Source organism: Eulemur rufifrons, chromosome 1 (assembly GCF_041146395.1).
Source record: "Eulemur rufifrons isolate Redbay chromosome 1, OSU_ERuf_1, whole genome shotgun sequence".
NCBI classification, from domain to species: domain Eukaryota; kingdom Metazoa; phylum Chordata; class Mammalia; order Primates; family Lemuridae; genus Eulemur; species Eulemur rufifrons.
Genome location: NC_090983.1, coordinates 87,910,702 through 87,936,117, shown reverse-complemented (window position 1 = coordinate 87,936,117; position 25,416 = coordinate 87,910,702). Strand labels below are relative to the sequence as shown.

The window sequence follows — 25,416 nt, the reverse complement described above, 5'->3', positions numbered from 1 at the left end:
TAAATCTAGTGTAATAATTACATGATAATGAGCATGCTATAGATTCTTTGTGATGATCTATGAAGCTCTTATGCCTTTGCAATAAGGCCCCTGGGAACAGTTTTCAGAGGCTGAGGATGGGGCAAAGCCATAAATGGGGTCTGCACTCAAGAATTTACATTCATCTCAGGGAATACCCAGATACTGCTTTGGGGGAGAGTTGGAACAACCTGTTTGTTTTTTTATTTGTCTTTCTCTCATAAAACTAGACTGCAGGGAGATTTTTGCTTATTTGGATTTCTGAGGAACCCATTTTATCATATCGACTTAGAAACACCCGCACGTCATGTGCCGTTTGCCTGCAGTTGCTTCTCATTCCGAGCTGGAATTACCTCCAGAGCTACTTCCCCACGTTACCACACTGGACGGGAGGCCGTCAAGTGAATTCGTGATCATCTTAGTATTTTATAAGATTACCAAAACCAATTTGATTTTGGCCCCGGGCACCTAAAAAGCAAAAGACAACACTGATGTCACAGGAAAAGGTGTTTTTCGCGTTTCTAAGAAAGGTTCTCTAGAAGGGACTACGAATGAGATGAAAATAAAGGAAAAGGCTCTGCTTTGAAAAAATTATCCAAAATTTCCAAACTGCTCATGTTCCTTGTTCTATTCTTAAAAGTATTTCTTCTTTAATCTGCTGGGTTGAAATGCTGTCCTTTCAAAACAAACAGGCACATAGTAGAAGCTCTGTCTTTTTTAGTTCACCTTCTAGAAAGCGCAATAGCACCTGCTTTCCAGAAGAATCCCTCTCCACTGTGTCAGCTGAGTACTTTTTACTCATTGAACTCTGAAAGAGAGGCAGAGACTACCCCATGTGTACTATAACTAATGGGTTCCAATTAGAAAAGCAAGAATGCTATTGAGCATGCCAAGGACATTTGCATTTAGAAAGTTAAATCCACAAACAAAAACAAAGACGTATTTTAGATAGTTCTGAAAGAGGAGTAATTACCAAAGCTAATACTGTAGCAATTCTTACACCTGACAGTTTGTGTTTATAATCTCTCCTCCCACCTCTAAATCTTACAATCCCAGGTCCATTACACTGCTTTGGTCACACTGCTTTGGTTATAAAGTAAAACTGTGCATTTCCCACTCCCTAAGAAGTGAGGCCCTTGGGATGGAGCTGATTCGAATGCTAATGAAGGAGATCACCCTCAAAAGGTTGCTGTCAAAAATCAGACTGAGTGGATTTCCTTACACATTTCAGTTTCAGGGCGACCTTGTTACTGACTCAGCACGTCAAGGTAATAACTATAGAACAAAGGCATTGTCTGGCTCCATTCTGGAGCCACTACTTTTGCCCCCAAGGCTATGTAACATTTTCTGCTGGCAAACGAATGCCATGGTTCTGTTCCTGGGACCACTCATCAACCCTGCTGCTTTTTGAATCACAGCTCGTTTAATTTTTATTCATGATACTTCGCTAAGTTACTTAGAAGCACAACGAGGACAACTCAGAAACCTGCTATACAAGGAGAACCAAGACTTGAGGTTTTGTTTTCCCCATTACACTCATGATATACTAGGCTTAATCATACTTTGTGGAGTAAGGATTAAAATGCTTAATTGGCTGTAACTAAGCAAGCGGAGTCCTTTTGATTAATCAGGCCAGCCAGCTTTCAGTTTCTGACATCCAAATTTATACTCTCTGCGAAAAAAACAAGGCCATGGCTACATAACATTAAACCAACACACAATTAACAACATTTTGTTCTAATTATCTCTGGGCACAATTAATGTTGGCCCCACGGTTCATTTTTCTTCTTTGATAGCTCTTAGAATATTCATGGAGATTAGTTCTTGATGCATCGGCCTCCTCTAAGACCTGCTCTTTTCTTACAAGCTACCACAAAAATCTGAGCCAGGCAAAGTAACATATCTATGCAGATTAATTCTTGACATATTGGCTTTTTCTACCATCTGAGGTTGTTTCTAATGAGCTTCCGCCTAAACCCAGCGAGGCAATGCAGTCACAGACCCCCTAACACCTTGCCCTACCTCACACTGAGGATTTTCTTTCGTTCCCTCAGCAGTTGGTCATAACAGATAAAAGGTTATGTCTTGATTGAACAAGCTTCCAGGAGTTACAAGGCCAAAAGGCCTGCTGTAAAACAGCAATGTAGAGTCTAACAAAACCCAAGGTAAGAGGAATCTTCCTCTGCCTCTTGCAGAGAAAGCTAAATTGCAGACAAGTTCAGCTCCCTCACATCAACAGTGAGGAACAGGCAAAAAGAAAATGAGCGCTGATCAAAGGCTTTTGGTGATGGTATAACTTCGATTTATGAAATGCACATATTTTTCTACACTCCAAAAATGTTTCTTCTGAAGTCGGTGGGGGTATGAGTTTTAAAGTCATAAATATAAAAAAAAAAATAAAATAAAGTCATAAATATCCTCTTCATGGCTCCAGACTGTTTGTACCGCCACTTGGCATGTTTGTTTGGACATGCCATGTTATTCTGTAAGGATGGGCTGAGTGCCGTGAGGAACTGCAGCTTGAGGGCACCGTGGGATTGAAGGGTCTGTTAGTGAGAAATACCTCTAAACAGATCAGAGTCTGGATGAGACAACTCCGGGAGCTTTAACAATAAACACTGTGCTCTCTTAGTATCTATGAGTTGGAGAGATGACAGCTGTATGCACTTGTACATATGTGACAGGCCAAGCCTTTCAGTTTTATCTCTGCAATAGGGACCCCAGGTCCGAGGGAGGCCCACATCCTGAGCAGGCTTTGCTGCTTTTGCTTAGGCAATTCCCTCTGCCATTCTTACAATTTTTGCCTAGAGAACTGGCACAAAGCCTTGAAGACTCACAGTTCATAGTTCAAATGCCACTTTCTTTTTTTGAATTAACTTCCCAAGTCTAACAAGGCAAATTCCACTTTCTTATGCCCTTGCTTTCTCTAAAAATAATTCAGCTAGATACTTCTGTCTTGGTGCTCCACTGACCCTCGTACATACCTTAAAATTTTTTAAATTTTAATGTGCATTATTTTTATTACTTTAATTAGTATATTTTTGTCTTCTTTCCAACAATGTGAGTGTCTCAAGGGCAAGGAAAATGCTCTCTGGATCTGTATAATTCCAGCATTCTACAGGAGCCCAGAGCTAGAAATGCCAAAGAAGGGAGAGGACAGGGTTGGGGAAGTACGAGGGAGAGAGAGAGAGAGGAGAAAAAGAAAGGTAACACACCACAGAAGGAGAAATAAAGACAATATCTAAGCAGCAACATGTCTTTCTGGTGATATTAAAGCAATTCTGACAAATATACAACCAAATGCAATAATTTTACCAAATTATGGAATTGATGGAACTGTCAGTTGAAATGCTCCACCCTCCAATGGCCCAGAGGTAGGAATACAGCTGAAGCCGAGCCAGTGAGACTCCCCCTCTCTGGAGTCTAGGAGCTTTGATGGAATGACTAGGAAAGAGGAACAACCTTTTCACTGGTGCTGCTGATTCAGTGCCATCTTAGCCATCACTTGGAGAAAGACTGCCTGAGAATGAAACCAGCTCAAAGGAAAGCAGAGCTGAGAGATGGTGAAAGCTTCCTGACACTGTCTGAACCCCTGTGTTAATCCATGCCTTCGTGCATTGTTACCCCTGACTTTCTAGTTATGTAACCATTCTTTCTCTTGCTAAGGTCAATTTGAGTAGTGCCTCCATGACTTGCAATTGAAAGAGTGATCGCAGAGTACCCTGAAAAAAGAGCAGGATTGCCTGCACTGTAAAATTTTCCCAAGATTTTAGATCTCTGAAATTGTTTCAGCAGTCCATGGACTCTTCTATTATTATTTTTTAATCATTATCCATTGATTAAAAATGTAAAAGGTTGATAGAATGAAACATCAATGAGTGTATAAGTGATCTATTTTTGCATTACAAACCACCACAAAACTCAGAGGCTTTAAACCATAAGCAATTTACAAGCTCACAAGTGTGCAGGTTGGCTGGACGTTCTTCTCATCTGAGCCATACCCAGCTGACCTCAGATCTTGGCTGGACTAGCTGATGTGTCTGTTGTCAGCTGGTGAGTTGGCTGGAAACCAGCTGGTCTGAGACAGGCTCACCTGAGAGGTCCTGTTCTGCTCTGGTCCACCTGGTCTCTCATCCACAGCCTGGCTCATTCATAGGGCAGTCAAGGCTGGGATTCAAGAATGAGAGTGGAAGCTGCAACATTTCTTGAGGCTCAAAACTTGTACAACATCACTTCTGCCACATGCCAATTAGCCAAAGCAAGTATAGGGCCAGCCCAAATTCAAGGGGTGGAACAAAAGACCTCTCATCGGGAAGAAATACAAAGTGTTCTGGCCAATTTTGTGATCAACCACAGCAAGAATGGCAAAGTGGGCATTCTCTTGCACTGTTGGTGGGATCATAAGCTGATGAAATCATTCATAGAAAAGCTGTAAAAATCTAACAAAAGCCTTTAAAATCTTCCTATTTTTGATCCATATTTAAGAAATTATTAAAAGGAACTAATTTGAAGAGTGTGTAAAGATGTATGCATCAGAACTTTCTTTGAATCGTTATTTCTAAGAGCAGAACGTTTGGGAAAAACTAAATATCCAACAAAAAGGGATTGCTTATATGGGTTATAAACCATAAAATAGAGTACTATGCAGCCATTTAAACAGAAGACATACAACTCTATTTACTCACACGTATTTTATTCTATATTGGGTGACAATGGTGGCCCCTTAGAAGGTGTGAATTGGGAGCTCTTCCCTAACTGTGCTGGCCCCCTCAGCCTCAGTTCTCGGATCCTTGATTTTGAAGAGCTACTGATTCTTAAACACATAAGAACTCTAACTGCCTACTTGCATGACTGTTTTAAAAGAATGGTACATTTTAGATATTCTATTAAAATATATGCTTATAAAGACTTAAGCACCAGGATGCTCATACCAACATTATAATACTGAAAAAGTATCAACAAGCTGAGTAGCCAACAGTGAGATTAAATGAACGGTACTCAGCATCCATTTAATAAATTTCTACGTAGCCATTATATCATATTTTGGGGGAATAGTGAATCACATGGGGAAACAATTCTGATGTACTACATGAAAGAGCAGGCTACTAAACTGTACACAATGATATTTCTTGATTCCCTAACTTTGATTCAGTAAAACAACAACAACAGAAAGAATGGAAATATACACATCAAAACGTCAACAGCAGCCATTCCTGATTGGTACAATTACAATTTATTTCCTTATTATTTTTCCAATTTTCTATAACGTGACTATTTGTCACTTTTATAATTAGAAAATTCCTAGTACAAAGTTACGTCATGACATAGAATTGGAATTTTTTTTAAACTTCATGTCCCTTTACCAAAGAGTAGTTTTTCTCTCTAACTCTAGCTTATAGATGTTGCTAGGTGACCCACAGTTGGATGTAAATTAAATAGGAGAAAGATACATGTCAGATACCATAAGACAGGGGTGTATGGATGTGTCAGGAAATTGTCATAGAATCTATAAGTTAGAATGAAACAATTATGAATTTCTATTCAGACTACCATTAGCAGCAGGCTGCTTTATAACTTTTAATTTATTTTAAAAGAAATTTGTCTTAGGGTACGGGAGAATAAAAGAGAGAGGAAGGATAAGGTAAGAACTTAAAGCCAATTGGGAATGCCAAAAATTAGACCATTCCTCTCACTAGAAAGGAGCCAAGGCCAAACCTGGATGTATCCACAGCCATGTCAGGGGGGCAATCAAAGGCAGGTAAGAAGCCACTTTAGAGCATTTTTGATAACTCTCTTCTCAGGCTCAACAGCTCCTGGCATCGGGCATATGTGGAAAGGGCTTCTACATCTAGGTTTGAAGACTCAGGGAAAGTTCTACTCAAGTGTGGGGAGGGGCAAAAATGTTATTAAAGGATGGTTAAGACTATTGTAGGCAGAGAGCAGAATGGTGGTTACAGAGGGTGGAGGTTTAAGATGGAGAGATGATGGTCAAAGGGTACAAAATCTCAGTTAGACAAGAGAAATATGTTGTTTATTCTTAGAGTTCTATTATACAGCATGGTGAGAGTGTTATTGTATATTTCAAAATTGGCATGAGTAAATTTCAAAAATTCTCACCACAAAATTGTTAAGTATTTGAGGTAATAGACATGTTTAATTAGCTTGATTTAATTATTCTATATTGTATTCACAAATCATTATATCACTTTGTACTCCATAAATTTATACAATCATATATTGTCATTTATAATGAAAAAAAAAAAAAAAAGACCACTGGAAGCTTGTTGGGTTTGGTACTGAAGTGGACCTAAGTTGTTTCAATCTTTAAACTCTAAAAGCTGTCTGTGGTTCTCAATCCTGGCTGTGCATCTGAATCATCCACGGAGTTTTAGAAAAATGCAGATGCTTAGTTTCCATTGTAGATTTAAAGAGCTAAGATTTCCCAGGTCATATTCTACATATCTGAACTTTTAAGAGTTCTATTTCTGCTCTGGTTTCCTCCCTCTTGCCTGTTTGCAGATCTCATTCCTACATGTACATTTTGCTCTCCTGCACCACTGATTTGGCCCTTTCCACTCTATCATGTCCACCAGCACACTAACATACCCTAAGATCAACTGTCTTTTCAAGAGTTTCTCTGGTACCATGTCTCTCTTCAGTCTTGACTTTCTCCATGTCTGATTCACTTCAGAGAAAAACTTCTTAAAAGACCCATCTATACAAGTTGCCCCCACATCTTTTCCTCCCTGCACACTCCACTCAGAAACTGCTGTTACCAAGATCATAGCTGAGTCATCCCTTGCCAGGGCCAATGACGTCTTCCAAGCTTCATCTTATTCTCTTAGCAGCATTCAACAAGCTTGCCCTTGGAATCCTTTCTTTTTAGGATTCTACGACACCTCACTGGCCATTCTCCTCCTACCTCACTCACCAGCTCCCTCACCAGGCTCATTTGCTGGCTCTTGTTCCTCTGCAAAACCCCTGATGGAGGGTAGCTCAGAGCTCTGTCCTCTGCCCTCTTCTCATCCACATTTATACTTACTTCTGATATTACCTTACTTAGTCCCACGATATAGAGTGTCATCTACATGCCGATGACTTTCAAATCCATTTCTCTAGCCCTGACCTGAACCTTGTACAACCAACTGCCTACCGAACATCACTGCTTGAATGTTTAATAAGCATCTCAACTTAATACAAGACAAAACAAACTGATGATTGTACATTAATTTCCCTAAGTCACCTCTCCTCCGAGACTTGCCTCTTTCAGGAATTTGGTACAACCTCATACCCAGTTGCTAAGGCCAAAGAACTAGATAGAAGTCACCCTTGATTTCTCACTTTCCCTTATATTCCACGTCTAATCCATCAGTAATTCCTATAGGTTTGGCTTCTGAAATATTCTTACTTGATCATCTCTTACCAGCAGAGCACAGTGGAGCCACACAACTGGAGTTCAAATTCTGACTCTCTACTTCCTGCCTCCATGACCTTGGGCAAGATATCCAGCTTTTCTCTCATCCGAAATCTAAAACAAACATTTTACCTGGTCTCCCTGCCTCTACTGTGTCCCGCTATTAGCCCACAAAGCAGCAGGAATTGTCTTTAAAGCAAAAATCACATCTTGTTACTTTCCACGTTAAAAATCTCTAATGGCTTCCCTTAAAATTTATAATTATTTTCAGAGTCATTATTGTGACCAGTGGCCTAGAAGGCTTTACAGGGTCTGGCCCCCGTCTGTCTTTCTGAACTAATCGTCTTCCATTTTTAAAATCGTACACCTTATGTCCTAGGATACGGTTCTTATTTCTGTTCCTCTAACTTGCCAAGCTTTCTACCACCTCCAAGTAGGCTTTCGTACTTGCAATTGCTTTTCTTGGAATGTTCTTCTCCCATATCTTCTCACAGCTGCCTCCTTTTATTATTTGTATTGCACCCAAAGGGCCTGCTATCAGAGGCCTTGTTAAGTAAATATCTCTCCTACCCTCAGCTCATACTGTCTACTACTACATCACCTAATTTCTCTTGTTCAGAGGAACTTTTTTATCTATTTATTTGTTTGCTTATTTATTATTTAAGCATATGCTTCCTGTCTCTGCCCAGTGGGTAGGGACCATGAAAACTGACCTAATCCCTGTGTACAGAACAGCCTTTGGGTCACAGAAGGTGTTCAATATCTATCTACTAACTACAAGTTTTACATATAATTGTGATGCACAGCCAGGTTTGACTATTTTAAACTACCTAATTTTAAACAAGAATTACTGATTAACGAAATGCTTATGCTTAGCACTTTAATTGTCACACTTTCCTGGAAAGGTATAATTTAGTAGAAAAAGCTGTTATTCACCTTAACACATTTAATTGCCATAGTTTTCTGCATAAAATAAATCATTCCTATAGAAGGCCATGTTCCCCTGACCTTGAGGGCACAGCTAAGGCATCAGCGATTACTTGCGTTACTCGGAGGCACAGCACTCTCAGGTGGTGTCGGCCTGTTCTCCCCCACCTAGAGTCTGAGGATCAGAGATGCCATGGTGGGCGGGAGTGAGCAAAGGGAATGTCCAGCTTAATTTTTAGTCAAATGTGAAGTTAGTCCCTGAGTGGAGAGAAAGGGCTGCTGAAGGTGGAAGTAGGGGGGCCTGGAGACAGACAAATCAAGTATTTCCAGGAACATGCCCTGAGCAAACCCAGGGCCTGGGGAAAATGCCCAGGAGTAGAAAACAGGGCAGACTCAAGATGACACCAGCGGATTCTGCAGGGCAGGTCTGGGCTGATCCCTGGAATCACTGGTGTGGGTTGGGTGGGAGAGAGGAGTGATCCTTTTATGGAAGGGACCTGTGACATGGCAGTGCTGTTGAGAACAGTGAACCTTTTTCTAAGTCAAGTAAGCAGTCTCTGGAACCACAGCCTTCAAAACCCAAACTTTCAAGAAATGTAAAAAGCACCAGACCTGGGCACTGAAAAGTCACAGAAAATATGCAAGTGGCATCCAGATTGTCCACGTGGTCCTTAGACACAGACATAAAATACACCAAATGATTTCTCCACCAGACATCAGGACCCAAAACAAACATCAGCATTTAGGCCCCGGGGGAACAAGTGATGGCTAGTGAGGGTCAATGGCCTACTCCTCTTCTCCGTGAACAGCTGAAAAGTGGCTGAAACCAAGGCACTCAGTAGAGAAAACAACTGCTAAGAGGAGAATGAAAATTGTGTATGTGTGTAATTATTATTTTGACTGTTGGCCCTGGAGTTGTTTTTAGCAATATAAAGGTCTTATTTAGCAAATTATTTTGATGAGCTTGGGAATGGTATGGAATGAGCTCATGAAGCGTCCATGCGGAGACCTAATGAGCTCTGTGGAATAAATGACAGGCAGAACTTGGCTGTGCTCTGGGGAGTAGGCGGGAAGTGGCCAAGTTCTCAGGCAGGGGGCTGGGGGCTGGGGAGAGAGGCTATGAGAAATGCCAGTACCCAAAGCACTGAGGACACAGAGCTATCAAAAGACAAACTGGAAGGCCCTTAGCCTTCAGAACACTCTGCTATGCCCCCATACCCTTTGTGGGGTTGGATTTTGGGAAAATCTAGTAAACGGGGCTCTGTTTCACAGGAGGATGGTGCTGAGAAAAGAGAGGGATTGAAAGTTGAGTACGAGTAGGAGCCCAGCCAGCCCTAGAAACAGCCACAGGGGAAATAACCCTGGGATGGGGGAGCCGGGCACTAAGCTTTGCTCAGGCGGGGGGTGGGGGGGGGAACGAGATGCTGGGACACATCACCTGAGGAATGACGAGGTTCATACACCTGGAAAGAAGAGCTTTATTTCTCATGAAGGGTTGTGGCCTGCATGGTGGCCAGCTGACAGGCTGTGAAGCATAGCCTCCAGCTTAGCACGCACTTCCAGGGAGGGACAGAGGGAACAGGAATTTATGCAGAGCAGGGTGGCCAAATATACATATTTAACAAGCTACAGGAGGAGTCATGAATATTTATGAAAGGAGAAACATGCACATGAACAATTAAATTTCATGCCCCTTCGTAGGATCCGTGTTCAGAAAATGACGGCCTTAGCATGATCCAAGGGTGTAGTTTTTGGCCCTCTGATGTCAAAGGTGAAGCAGAGGACATGAAAAACCCTCTCTGCACAGCCTCCACAGACTGGTCAGAACCACCCATGGTCAGTGTTCTCGTATCAGGAAGGAACGCTGCTCAGCTGTCATACTGAAACTGCAAAAAGAGAGGAGCGATCCTGAGACCGGTTTCCCTTGGCGCTTAGGGAAGAAAGCCTGATAGCGGTTAGCTAGCGAAGGAGGGTATAACGAGGCGTGCCTGACCTCCCATCCTGTCATGGCTGGGAACGCCGTTTTCAGGTCTCTGGGGTCCCCTTGGCCAAGAGGGGGTCCATTCAGTCAGTGGGGGATGAGGATTTTATTTCAGTTCACAGGCAGTATTAACTTAATTCTCAAAGTCAGTGGCTCCTCAGCTACAGTTTAAGCTGTTTTTGAATGTTACTGTCATATAAATCAAGAACATAATGTTAGAATCACCTCTGCATCTCCTTTTTCACACCTTCTTGGGACCTGTGTAGGGAGAAGGAATTAAAGAAGACTGCTTTCCATCACCCTAAAAATCATTCTTCTGCTTCTTACAACACCAGGGGCTAAGAGACGGGTATACAAATATGGTTGTTTCAAAAATATACTGATGGAAAATATTGTTTTTTGAAAAATCTTGCTATATAACATCAAATTTTGCCAAAGTAATTTTGACACATTATGATTAATTCCCCTGCAATCTTCCAAAAGAACATTTTGTTAAAGTGTATAAATCCACACGGGGGTTCTGTGACCAGCTCTGATTGCAGTCTGTCAAAATGAGCTCCCTATTTTCCCACAATATTTTTTAATCTATGCAGAAGATCATATACACTGAGAATATGTAGTAAATCTTAAAAAAAATAAGCAGCACATGAAAATTAGATTTATATAAAGAGAAATAGGTATATAATAAAATAAATTTATATATTTATAAGCATATTTATAAATGTATATATTTGTATTACTTTATATTATAAAATAATCTTTTTATTATCTGCTCAAGTAGAGGATAGAGAAAGTTATCTAACCTCTACTTAATTTATCACTTAATACTGAACAAGTAATTTTTAAGAAACAAGAAGTGACTCTGTGACTAGAGGAAGTTAACTTAGAAAATAAAGTATGTTTGTAAACTAAAATTGTGGGGCTTAACGGCATTTAAAGATATCATCTATTGCATCTAACTAAGGCTGGACGTAAGAGTTGTTGCCTGAAGTGTAAAGATCTCTGTGGAAGGAAAAAAAAATATATTGTTTCTCTTTTACTCAGTAAAGTTTAAGAAACAGTTGCTGCTAAAAATATTTTTAAAATACCTCTTAGCTTGAATAAATACAATACCCTGTACAAAGTTATCACTGGCAATGAGATGAACTAAGAATAGTTTTTACTGTAATCATAAACAAACACTAATAATTTAACTACATGGTTCTATGGAAGTAAGAAATTGTAGTATCAACATATTCCTATTGTGCATCCAGTTAATTCAACCTCAGACAAAGCTGTGAGTTTATTAAAACTCAAATAGCAACCTCAGGGTCTCTTGAGAAGGCTTTCCTACCTCTTACGCTGACTGTCTTTAAAAGTGACAAGAGTATGAGAACTCTTGAGGAGACGGGTGATTCCTGGTCCTTTCCCCAGAGGGAACTGCCCAGGGGGTTCCCTTAGTTGACCTCTTCTGCCTTGTCTTTGCTGTCACCCCCTTCCTCGCTGCCTTCACTCACACTTGAGTGGAGTAGTTACATTTTCATTCATGGTTCTTGTAGCAATCATTATATCCAGATAAATAGGAAAAAAATGATTTAAGGAAAAGCAGCAGCCTTGGTACAGATGGACAGAAGAGGTACCATTGTAAAAATAATTTAATACAATTTAATCCTCATTTCTTCCCTGTAGGGTTAGTCACTATTCTTCTCCCCAATTTTTCAGCTGAGGAAACAGAGGCACAGAAAGCCTAAGAAACTTGGAAGGTTTTGAGACTAGAAAGTAGTAGAACAGGGATTCAAACCAAACCTTGAAAATCTGGCTCCAAAGTCCATAATCTTAACCATTTTGTTATACTATCACTAAGGAAACCATGTAAAAAGGACATGCTCACTATAGACAACGTGGGAGATCACAGGCAGGATCGCGGAAACCAAGCGTAGGAAACAAGACCTCTCCAGGGCTTATTTCTTAACATTACTGGAGTTTTCAGGATTCTGTAGACTTTAAGCTGGAACTACGTTTTTAGATGTTAGGTGACGGCGGCCCCTTCTTTACTAAGGCTTTCAGCACATGAGATCTTGATCAAGAACTAATAACTGAAATGTTTGATGACTGCATCTAACACTTGAAATGATGTCACATGCCACTAAGTAATAGACCAATGGTTTTCAAACTGTAATTTGGAGGACTATAATCCCCCAAAATCTCATTAGCCTAGTTTCAGCTCCACTTTCATATACTCTACACGTTGAATTCCTACACGTCTTTTTTTTTGAGAAATAGTTCTACTGCTTAAAATTTATATTTATATATATGTATTATAATCACCTTTACACACTATTAAATATTTTGCTTATTCATTTACTCATTCATTCATTTTATTAGGCATTAGGAAAACAAGGCAAAATAACACAGAGCTCCTTCCTTCATGAGCTTGCAATTTTAGGAACTGATCCAATTTGAGGGCTGACTTTAACTTAAAGTCAATTATTGTCCTACGTACTCTTTTTGAGGCAATATAATCATAGTCACTAGGTCAAGACCCTTTCAGTGCCACAAATTTTCACTTGCTGCTCGTCACAGACAGATGAATGTCAGTAGGAGACCCTAGATTGTATTAGTCTGGGGGAAGTGAGGAAGGAAGATTTATACTCACTCAAAAGCAGGGCCAGTAAAAGAAGCGGAACAGTTATTTTCCTTTAAACATGTAAAAATTGTTTCATTTCTTACCTCTAGAGCTTTCAGTCTCTCTAACAGCAACTTGGTCTTTTCTTTTCCCTCATCTGCACTGCTGCTTTCGCTCCTCGAATCCTCATCCACCACCATGTGAAGATCTTCCAAAGCTTCCTTATGTTTTCTCTCTTCTTCTGACAGTTTTTCCTGAAGCAAAAAAGAATTACGGTTTTCAATAATCTCCACTGAAAAATCAACATGAGCGTTAAGGCTGACAAGGTTGGAATCCTCCTATCACTTATGGACTCTTCTGAGGCAGAGGTAGAGGATTTTGCTAAACAAACTCTGAGTGGTGCTTACACTAGTAAACAACACAGTAGATATTTTAACTGAACCCTGGCAGGACACAGCCATTGGGTCACTTTTTCTGAATGGAGATGTCCTTTGCCCAGTTGGAGAAGTGACCAAGCCAGCAAAGCCATAGGTGGAGTCATATGGTTAATCCAATTTTATCTGCACAATGGAATCCAGCTGTGCTTTACAGTGGGGAAAAATACATCAATTTTGATACCTTGATTTATGAAAGGCTTAGCTCCTCAAAATGGGGTCATTAAAGCCACTGGATATGTCCCCATTTAATTAAGAGAAATCACAGAAATAAAATATCACAGAATACTGAAATAATAGTGATTTCAGAATTCTAAGCTAAAACCAATTAGTTCTTTCAGCTCAATGATGACACAGCTTTTATGGACCCCTTAGTCCCTTTTGTAGCACTTCAGGATTTGTAGCATATCTCTGAAGCAGACATAAATCAGTATCCTGTCTTGCCTCCCTGTTGGAAGCTCCTCATTCAACCTTATCTCTGGTAGCTTTTTGGAAGCTGCAAAGTGTTAAATTGAGCCTCATGCTTGGCTCTTGTTTTCAATGGAAAAAGACATATCAAACGAAAAAAATTCTACCCATTTTGTACATAGATCAGGACCCTTGCTCTACACAACCAGGTGACATCATTCCATCATTTTAATTCTAAACATAACACTCCACAAATCTTTACTTCAATATAGCTGGTTGTCAACCATCTAGGCTAAACTAGATTATCAATGGTGAAAGATTTCTTTATATTTAGTCCTAAGCTAAGATCTATTTGCAAGTACAGAAGCATAAAAGATATGATTCTTACCCTCAAGGTGCTCATACAATCTACTTAGAAAAGAATAGCATAAGAAAAAAACAACAACAACAGGGTTTTCAAACTGCTCACCAAGATGCTTTCATGGTTTAAAAAATATTTGCTTTGAATTATTTTTTGAAAATAAATTATGCTGTATATAAAAATGTCTTAATATATGTATGTACATGCATACATATATTAAGCATGTATGTACATATGTATAAAACACCAGAGACTACAAACTCAGTAAATTGATCCATGTTAATCTGCTTTGTACAGATTGCAAAATGTAATTTATTCTGTTATCTCTGTATCTATAAATGCACAATTGATCAGGATGGCGGTAGTTCTTTATGAAATGAGGCCACAGCATGTCTAACCATATGCAATGTGCAGGTGTGTTCACTTTCATAGCAGGTGTGAGTTTAGCTCAGATAAATGCCAGGCAAGTTTAAGGTGCACATCCACAGGCCAGGAAACAAATCTAGGTCACAGGAGCATTTTTTATAGCTTTGATTTTTGATTCTTTGTTTAAGATTCGGCTGCTTGTCAAACTTCCATGATAAGGAATATGAAGTTTATAGATATTGCTATCAACTAAGTTTTGAAATAAAAAGGTCCTTCAACTTCTCTTTTATGATTCAAGATCACTACAAATAAACATTAACCTGGGATTACAAAGCAAGCTGTTTTAAAAATTATTATCATCTTCATTTTACTTCTCTGTGTGAATTATGGTTTTTCATTTCTCGCTAAGCATATTCCATTTGTGTTTTGCATATACACACATACAGTCATGCATCACTTAATGACACGGATATATTCTAAGAAATGTGTCTTTAGTTTATTTTGCTATTGTGTGAACATCACAGAGTGTACTTACACAAACCTAGACGGTATAGGCTACTACACACCGAGGCTATGTGGTATAGTCTATTGCTGCTAGGCTACAAACTTGTACAGCATGTTATGCAGCACATGCCTGGATGTGTGTGTGTGTGTGTGTGTATAAATAAATATATTGAGGTATCATGTAATAATTAGAGCTCTACAGCTAATTAAAACAAAGAACAGCCACTGGTATGGTAAATGGAAAGCGAGAAGACTCTGACAGCTGGATCTCAGATCTATCATTTATTTAGCAGCTGATCTTGGCAAACTACTTAATTTCAGTAAGTCTTGGTTTATTTGTCTCCTAAACTCCTAAATGAGGCTAAGGACAACATACATATAATTACATGCTATAGAGTAAGTTCTCGTTATTCACAGTAGTTATGTTCTATAAAGTTGTCCTGAACATTGAATTAGCAAATATGGAGTTATTACTCCTAGGGGAAATACAGCGTTAGGTTCCTATGAGGTCTGGTCACAACATTTTCATCAACCAATCAATATATAAACTATCTTAATGTGTGTTTCTAATATATATATTGTTGATTCATTAACATTGAACTAACAGCCAATAGCAATGTAACCCACGCCTTAACAAATCTTATCTAACACACATATTTTCTCCATAAGGCACATCACAACATTCTTATGCTTAGGAACACTATGCCCCCTGCTTGGGGCAATTTCAAACAGTGAAATCAATATTAAAAAGTGGAAAATGCGGAAAACATGGCATTAAATCGTCTCCACAAAAAGGAGACTTGCGTACCGCATGAGAGCTAAAACACGAAGGCAGAGGGTTGCTCAACCTTAGCTGGGAATGTGAGTCTCAGGTGGCAAATTTTTCACTTCTCTGTGCATGTCCATGAATGACCATGGAAGTGCCACAAGTATTGATTTGGGGGTTGCAAATAAATTTCTGTGAGTAGGCAATCTGCAAATACAAAACCTACAAATAATGAGGACACAGGACCATAAACACACATACTTAAAGTGCCTAGGCACAGTGCCTAAATATTATGGTGTGAAATGACTGGATACAACTAAAGAGAATATAGATTATATATATGAGTATCCAGATTACATAAAATGCAAGGGTCATTTTACATAATTTGAAGAAGGGGCAATCAATGAGGGCTGTAATTTCATGAAATGGATTTCATGGACTTATCTTTGGACGTAGTGATGTAATTTAAATAGAGAGGCATAGAGTGGAAGTTTGGTCAAAGAGAAAATGTTCCTAGTCAGGAATAAGTTTTGTCCATACAGGTTTATAAGGAAACCAGTTTGATTATAGTAGAGGGAAAAAAAAAAAAAACTTTTAAGAGAGTAGCTGAGTAATAGGACTGGAGAGAAAAGGAAAGAAAGGATTCTTGGAAATGACACTGAAAAATTCAGACAATTCATTTATTCATTTGTTCATCCAACAAATGTTTATCGAGCACTGACTTGGCCATTTGCTGTCTAGGTGCTGGAAATATGGCAAACCAGACAAGGTTCCTATAGTCCAGGAAGTTATATTATAATGTTGGGAAACACGACAAATTCCAAATCAAATCTGTAAGTAATATAATTGTAGCCAGTAGTAAATGCTATGAAGAAAATAAAACAACATAATGTGATGGACAGAGTCATGGTTAGGAAAAACGTTAGATGGTGACTTCAGAGTAAGGCTGTCTGAGGAGGTGGGCATTTAGCCGAGGCCAAACAGGAAAGAGGAAGCAGCTGTGCAGTGGTAGGGACAGGCATTCCCAGCAGCAGGACTAGCAAAGCAAATGCCCAGAGGCGGGGTGGGGTGTGCCCTGCTGGAGGGCTGAGGGAGAGGCCGTGTGGTAGAGCACAGTGACTACCAGAGGAAGATTAGCAGGAAATGGATTAGAAAGATAGCTGGACCACAGAAGGTCATGCGAAGCATAGAAAGGAGTTTGGATTTTATTCTTGGTGCAGTAAAGAGGAGCTGAAGGCTAAGCCGGGGAGTGATGGGTTCTGATTTATACTTTAGAAACATCATCATCCTGACTGCTGCAGCAGTGGAGAATGGGCTGTGGAGGGAAGGAGCCGGGAGAAATAAAAATCAGGAATATTTCCAAGGTTTTGATCAGGACTTATTAAAAGCGGTTCTTACGAGAGATCAGAATGAAGGTCAGGAGCCCTGGATTCAATCCCCAGCTTTTATATTTTTGGACCTCGCCAGGCAAATCATTTGTCATTTTTAGGCCTCAGTTTCACCCAGATATAAAATGAGGAGTTGGACTAGATGTCCCTTCCAAGTGTTAAAGTTCTAAGAATTCAATTACTCAAGACACAATTTTCAGGAAGAAAATGTTGACAAGACACTCAGTGGTAACAGAAATGATAAGCAAACAGAAAAAGGATGTCTACATATTGTAATAAGAAAGTTGTCAGTGGGAATTTGAGGACTGTTTGACTAAAGTGTGACAATGGTACCCAAATTGTCAGTGGTTAAGCAAAAACTGAAAAGAGAAAATAGAGGCAATTTTCTCAGATGCTCGTTTGAAAGTTTGGCAGGGAAGGAAAAATAAAGAACTATGGCTGAAGGGCATTGCAGAGGCAAGTGGAAACCTTTTTCAAGGTAGAGAAAAAGGAGTGTCTGAGGAACTAAAGAGGAGCGAGAGCGCCTGACAGGGCGGCAAAGGTAGGAATTCACGAAGGGATCTCCAAAGCCAGGAAGGCACAGGATGAAGGGCACTGGCAGAAGAGCCAAGGCCCTAAAACGTCGTTCCCTGCAAAATGCCATGTTACAAATCAGTTTCTCAGCTTTCCTAAATCATGAGTGTCTAGCCTGGGTTCTTAGAGAGCAAGGATTTGAGTGCAAGTGGTTTATTTGGGAAATGTAGGAAGCAGCAGTAGGGAAGAGACTCAGGGGAAGAAAGGGAGCCATTACAGGGTACATTACTCAGAACGTGGAGCTAAATTATCCCCTGGGAGACTCAGGGAGATGGTGCAAAGCACAGGTCTCAGAATTAGCCCACCCCAGGTGAGAGAGCTGGGGTGTCTATGCACCACCCCTTCAGATTCATTGGTTGAGGGCAGGTCTTGGGCTGTTCATTTCCTGGCCCTTCCAGCCTGCCACAGGCAGTGAGGCTTTGCGTTCTCACATAAACATGTCCTGTGACACAGGCCCTGGCAGCTGGAAGTCACAGGGGTGCTCTGAATGCCTCTGGGGTATGGGAAGGAAACAGCCAATGTGCTGATGCCAGACAGAGAAAAGGCTTCAGACCTGCTCTGGCAAAACACCACCCAGGGCAGAAAGCCACATCTGTATGCTGCTCACAGACTAGTCACTGGCCTAAAAGCATATTTCCTTGTGCTCTGCATTCTAAAATGTCCTGAAACAAACCCAGAAGGTGAGGTTATCTGTCCTGTCATTTTCTCCACTCATCTCCTTAATCTTTTACCAGTAAGAGTGCTGGAGTATAATGTAACAATGAGAAAGAGGAATAACGGAAAGGACATCTTTAAAGTAAATGGATGAGCCAAAGAGAAAAATAAGTGGAGAGAAAGAGGTAGAGGAGAGAAAGATCTGGGAGACCTAAGACAAAGTATGGCCATAACCCACTGACAGGTCACAACTGTCAATTTCATGATGAACAGCTATTGAAGTTATCTTCCACTCCTAAAAGCATGCCAATGTTTTTAAAAATCAAGCATATGTATTCCGTACAAAAATAAATAGCCCATTTCAATCAGCAACAATATCAGAAATTTTAGTTCCTTTGCCAATTAAGTACCTGAGATGTGCATGGTAAAAAGAGAGCAAGACAGAGGTTGGAAACACGTGACTAAATATACTAAATAAATATACTAAAGAGAATATACTAAATAAAGTATATTCTTCTTATGAGCTTCCAAGAGAGAAGGAAGAAAAGTAAGTCAGGTCCACTCACGAGGATGCCAAACTGTGAAGAGAGTGAGTTGATTCCAGAGGTGACCTGTTTTCATTTTTATGGTGTTTAATCAGCAGTGAATTCTATAAAAGTTAGGCTACCACACCAACAACTTTCACTCTCCACATATTTCATACATGATTGAGACTATACGCTTGTTTGCCTCAACAAATACCAGCTAGAACTCAAGAAGCTAAAGATTTAGGAGCTCAGTTTGCCTTGAAGGGTTTAAATCAAATTTCACCTTGTCGGTACATAAAGCAACCCTTAGAGCTATAAGTTTCTCTAAGTGGTAACCAAGGTAATGATTCACTTTTGGGGGAGCTTTCATCTTTTGTTCTCAAGTAGTCAGCACCATCAGGCCTATGTAAAATAACATCAATCAACACAAAGCTCTGGGTTGCATCAGTTGAACTCAGACAGACGACAGTCCAGGGAGCCTGCTTAGTCCAAAGAGTCGGTAGCACAGCTCTTCACGGATGGCCAGCCGCCGCCCGGTCTGTAAGCTGGTGGGCTTTACAAACATTACAAAGGAACGCCATCATCCTGCCCTTTTCTAAAACATGTAAATGTGTCTTATGCATCTTCAGGTCACCAGCTTCCTCCAGCCCAGCACACAGTAGGACTCAATGAATATTTCATGAGGTCACTTTACTCTATAATTAATTAATTAGTCCATTCATTCAGCAAATATCTGCTGAGCAGCTCCTATATGTGCTAGGCACTGAGCAAGATGCCAGGGATACCAAGGTGCATAAAAACACACGTGGTCCCTGTTCTCATGGAGCTTATGATCTTATGAAAGGAGAAATACATATTAATTGGAATGTCACAAGCAAATATAAAATAGCACTGCAATATGTACGGGGAAGAAGAGTTCTGAAGTGCCTGGAGAACCAATGAGAGAGGGATGTGAAAGAGAGGTCAGGAAAGGTTTTCCAGATGGAGCTGAGGTCTGAAAGCACAAGGAGAGTTAGTCAGGAGATGACCAGGAGGTGGGAAGAGGGGAGGGCCACTGAGAAGGTCTGAGAGAAAGCGGGTGTGGCTGGGTAGGGAGACAGGCTGGATGGGCAGATGGGGCCAGGCCCCCTGTCAAGGAGTTCTGTCCTTACCCTAAGGGAAATGGGAAGTCCCTGCCTGTTTTCAAGTGTGTGCGGTGGTGGTGGTGGTAGCAGCGGTGAGTGACATGGTCACATTTGTGTTCTGAAATATCTCCCTGGTACAGTGTGGAGGACGGATTGCAGAAAAGTTAACACAGATGTGGGGAAAACAAGAGGCTGCTACAATAGTCTAAACCGGAGTTGATTGAACTATGATTAAAATGACAGTTTCACAAAATGAGACCTCATCATTTGTAAGTTAACCTGTAATCCTGATTCTTTAGAGCATGCAGTTCCTCTAACAGTGACCAATAACTAAGATTTCCGTACTTCAACATTTCTCAGAGAGTGGGCCAACAGCCGCAGGCCTTGGAGTGGCCAGAGCCGGGGAGGGAGAAGAAGTGCTGTTTGTTTGAGACGCGATTCCTTGGTGTGCTCTGGCCCTAGTGAGTCACAATTCCTGGAAGTGGAGCCAGGAATCTCTAATTTTAGAGAACACCCCAGGCGATTCTAATCCATGCCCAAGTTTAAGAGCCTTTGGACAAAGACGCTCCAACATAGAACATAAATCAACTTTTCCTTTAGATAAGCTTTTGAGGTCGTACATTTGATTTAATTTCTACTACTAATATTACATAAGTTGAATGAGCAGATAATTAATCATCCAAACCAACACCTTGCTGGAGAGTGAAAGGGGGATTGGCTGCTAACAGCACACTGGGACAATAGGTATAAGCCAAACAAATGGAGGCATATTTATCCATAGCGAGCTAAATCCTACTTCAGTAACAGATGTCCTGTGCAATAGAAACTACTCTGTATTAGTGTGATGAGAAACCTTTGGGGAATTTCTATTTGAGTTCTGAGACTCTAGGGACCACTAAGTTATGATTGTTCCTTTTAACGGAAGCAGATGACAATAATAGCCTGTAACTACTTTCAGTGGCTTCTAGAGCAAAGGGCACTAAGGTTCCAAGAGATCGGTTCTAAGTCTGCTGCAAGGAAGGAAAACATATGTATGTCTACAACTCTCTTGCTTGGAAACCCTTCCTAATTTAAAAATAGCACTTCCTTGCCCCTTATTTTTTTATTAAAAAGTTAAGGAGAAATCTGCCCATCAGTGTCCCAAATGAGGTAGGAAAGTGGCAATGGGCTGTCACGAAGGGCTCACAATTTCTCTCATAAGGAAAGTGAAACGAGAAGTTTGGACATTCTTACCCTAACCCCTGTGCTCAGTCTCACTGGGTGTGTGTAGTAGCCCAGTTGTGTGTGCGATGGCTTAACCTCAACATGGTAGCCCTTGTGTCTTCCACCCCATCACTGAGGGGGTGACACTAGGTCTGTCTGAGTCCAGGACTGTCAGGACAACTGAAGAATCCCAAATTGGGGCAGAGGGGAAAGGCCGTGTCTATCACATTTGGACATGCCTTGGCATTTCGTCTGATGGGATAAAGAGACAGTCAACCCTGAGGCCCATCGAGTGCCATCTCACTATAATCTAAAAATCTATTCTCCAGGGTGGGACATCTAGCCCCATTTTTAGTAAGCCTTGGAATAAGTAGAAAAAAGAAATCTACATTCCTTCCTTGCTCTGTACTAACTAGCTGTGTGATCTTAGGCATCACATAACTTCTCTGCCTGTCAATTTCTTCATCCATAAAATAAAATGTACATATGTAGGCTAACTCAGAGGTCCTTTATAGCTTTAAATTTCTACCATTTTGATCATTTGTAAAAACTCAAGTCTGGAGGATAAATACTTTTTTTTTTTTTTAAACTTGATTTCTTTTTTTTTTTAATTTTTTTTATTTTTATTTTTTTTTTCAATTTAATTTTACAGAATCAAAGAGTCTAACAGTATATCTTGTTAGATACAGTATGTCCTCATAATGTATACATTATTTCTTAAGAAATTTGTCTCAGGAGGATAAATACTTAAAACACTGCCGAAGTTCAGGGATTTTTTTTTTAAATACACAATGCCATTAAGATTAGATCATTTGAAGACTCCTTGCATAAATACCCTTTCTTTTCCAGAAGGGTATTTCTAACTCTCCCCCTCAGCCCCCTTCCTCCTTAAAAAACTATTCTCTTTTTGCTATGTACTTTTATTGGGACCTAAGATTAGAGTCACCTGTAAGAAACACAAGGCCTGGTAAGCAACATTCAGCAAGAGTTTAGTAAAAAATACTCCTGACACTGCCCCAAGATCATGCTCAAGATGAATCCTCTCTAAAGGCATTTGGTTATTGGAGGAATAATCCCAAGTATCTCTTGGTTGCAAGGCTTCAGAAAAAAATTTTTAAAAATTCATTCATCTCTCTGTTTTTATTATTTTTAACTCTGATGGTGGACACAAAGCCAACATGTAGAAACAAACCACATATGCTGATGGTAGTAATAGTTGTATTCCGTTTCCAGCTCATTAATTATTTTTCTGATGGGGACTATCCTTATCTCTTACTACTATAGTGGGGGGAAAACCCTCAAGAACTTGTAGTTTTTAAACTTGAAGATAGCTAAATGAAATTATGGGGATATGAAGAAACATCCAACTTAAGAAAGCTAGTGAGTTGTAGAAGTTAAAAGAGAACTTTTTTCATTTTGAATATCCAACCATGTGTTAAATCCACCTACTAATTCATAGTAAAAATATAAAAGGCTATAATTTAGGACTGATCACATAATGAAGAAATTGGGGTGGTATTAGCATGAAACAAGTTCTTTTAAGAACACAAAAGACATAATAAATAACACCTAATCTTTGCATTACATCTCAGAGTTAAGCCAAGTAAGTTCATACATACCATTTTACACACCCACACTAACAGGGACGTAGGGCAAATATTCTGCACCCGCTTTGCAGACAAGGAAATATGCTCTGCTAGGTTGTTAAGTGACCTCTTTAACAGTAAGTAGCAGAGCCAGAATTCAAATATAATTCTGATTTCAAATGTCATGGTCTTTCCGCAGACTCAGTGACCTCTTTTGGACTTTGCCATGAATGTATAGCTCTATCCTTAATGGTAATTCTACCTGAGAATCTGTGATCTTTATCCAACTGAGAACCATGCTACTGGCAGCATCGCTCCCAAGGCTCCCAGGCCATTCCTCTGCGGAGTTGGTGTTTTATCAGAAATGTCAGGTCTGGTCTCAGATGACTTTCAGCAGAATAGGTTTAACAAACCACTACCACTTCCATAGTTAATGATCACTCAATTAGTTCAAAACATAAACACACACCATAATACAAGCTAAATGGAAATACAGAGAGGCCAGCTGTCTGGATGACAGCCCCTTCAGTGTGCCCCGGATGCTTCAGCTTCCGTGATTTATTTACTCATTTGTTTTCTGGTGGTGGGGAGGGTGTGCAAAATATATTGTCACTTTAGATAGCACTTCGGCAAATACCATAACAACGTTCCCAGGGATCGCTAGCAGCTTTTGTTCAACACAAGCATACTAAATTTTAAAGAGGGAAAAATAGCGTCAGATAAATCACAGGATTTTAAAAGAACATCCCAATTTGTTCACAGTTTAACATTACTACTGTCAGGCAAAACATATAAAACTCTTCTTTTTCATCTCTGGATTTGACTTACAAAGTGAGCTAAGCACACAGTCAAATCCCCAAGATTAAATGTGTATGATGGATAAGAGAACAAAGTGTTTTCTTTATGTCTCTACTATGAACCCACGACCACTGGCATATCAATCCACATCTACTCCACATTACTCTTCACTCAAAACGCTCCTCAGTATTGTCGGCTATCTTCCGTATTGAACAGATCTGTGGAGTTACATGAATAAATTTTCAGATGATGTTTTTATTGCTTGTTCCATCTATCAGCAACATTTATTTTCTTAAAAAATAGGTTCAATTCTAAAGGCAGTTTACGTAAAGGAAAACTCTACTGTGGAACACTCTACTGTAGAACAGACGGTGTGAAAAAGTCAGCTGAAAATTTCATTAAAGGTATGTTCCAGGTGGCTGGATATCTAAGAAAATTAGCAACAGAAATTATGTCTTTGGAGTCCATGGATGGTTATCTGAGTATAACCTGGGCAGAAAGAAACCACAAATGGTAAGAATGTCATGTAGGTGGGGAATTTCAGTGGTTACTGGTTACAGTTAAACACTTAGAGGTCAGTAAAAAAAAAAAAAACAACTTATAACTTAAAGTCAAAATTTATATATCAAATTCAATCACCCTCCCACCCCAGTATTCTGAAAGATTTCACAGGGTTGGGGAGCCAAAGGGTTTCCATAGGGAAGCTGAGCTCATGGACTAAGCAATGGCCATCCCAAAATGAACTAAAATTCAGTAATTGACTAGGTAATGGTAGGTGAGTGACTATATTACTGCTATCCTTTACCCACATCTACAGCAGCCATTGGTCTGAGATTCCTGGACAAAATTTTAATCAAAACAAATTTAAGTGAGAATAGAGGCAAGATGGTGGATGAAAAACACCTCCAGCCAGGGTGTCTCTGTAAGAAGGAAACATTTTAGATGAAAGTGGGGGGAAAAAAAAAAAAGCAACCAGGCAGACAAACATAGATCGGACAAGGTGGGAAGGAAGGGTGCCTGAACCTACAGGAGATTCCACGGCAATAGGTTGCGGAGCAGAACTGGAAGGAAAAAGGCATCGGCAGGGGCTAAACCCCAAGAGGCTTGGAGACCGGCGACCAGGGTAGGTGGAGGAGACCAGTGACCAGGGTAGGTGGAGCAGTTAAATTTCTGCTGGTGGGCTCTCGAACTGCCGGAGAGACCTGCCAACACCAGCCCAGTGGTGACTGCTGCCAGTGAGCGGTGAGCCTCTTGTGGACAGGGCACTGGGCTCCCAGCTCTCTTGGGACATGTCCCGCCCCACAGACCTGAGCCAATCAGCCGGCGCCATATTGTGTCCTTCTCCCCTCCCCCACCCCTCCCTTGGGCTGCTGAGAGAGACAATTTAACCACCACGGGGAGGCATCCACAGGGAATGGGACCTTTCATTTTGGGCCCCTGCAGTGAACTGAGGGGTACTGTGAGCTCCCTACCCGTCAGCCCTCCCTAGTCCTGCCTGCCTGGTGACTTAGCAGAGCAGGGCAGACCCCAAAACAGACATGGATCCAACTTGGGCACCCCGTGGGTGACTTGATACCAGCATTCTTCTCCCTGGCAATGTCAGGTATTGATTTCTGGGGCCCAAGGGAAAGGCCTGCAGGCCAGAGCCCATACACCCAGGTCTCCATCATATTGCCCAGGGGCACAAAAGAGATATTTATGAAGAACTCTACTGAGATGTGAGTGCCTTTAGAGACAGATCAGAGTGGGTTCCAACTGCAGCATGCTCAAGGGGCAACC

At 40.5% G+C, this 25,416-nt stretch overlaps 1 protein-coding gene across 1 annotated transcript in view; it reads right to left on the bottom strand.

Annotated features, from left to right (window-relative positions):
* NCKAP5 (NCK associated protein 5) overlaps positions 1-25,416 on the bottom strand; it is a 719,900-nt gene that overhangs the window by 199,017 nt on the left and 495,467 nt on the right. Inside the window, exon 6 of the mRNA XM_069474609.1 lies at positions 13,050-13,199. Coding sequence (XP_069330710.1) covers positions 13,050-13,199 — 150 coding nt within the window. The remainder of the gene's footprint in view (positions 1-13,049; positions 13,200-25,416) is intronic.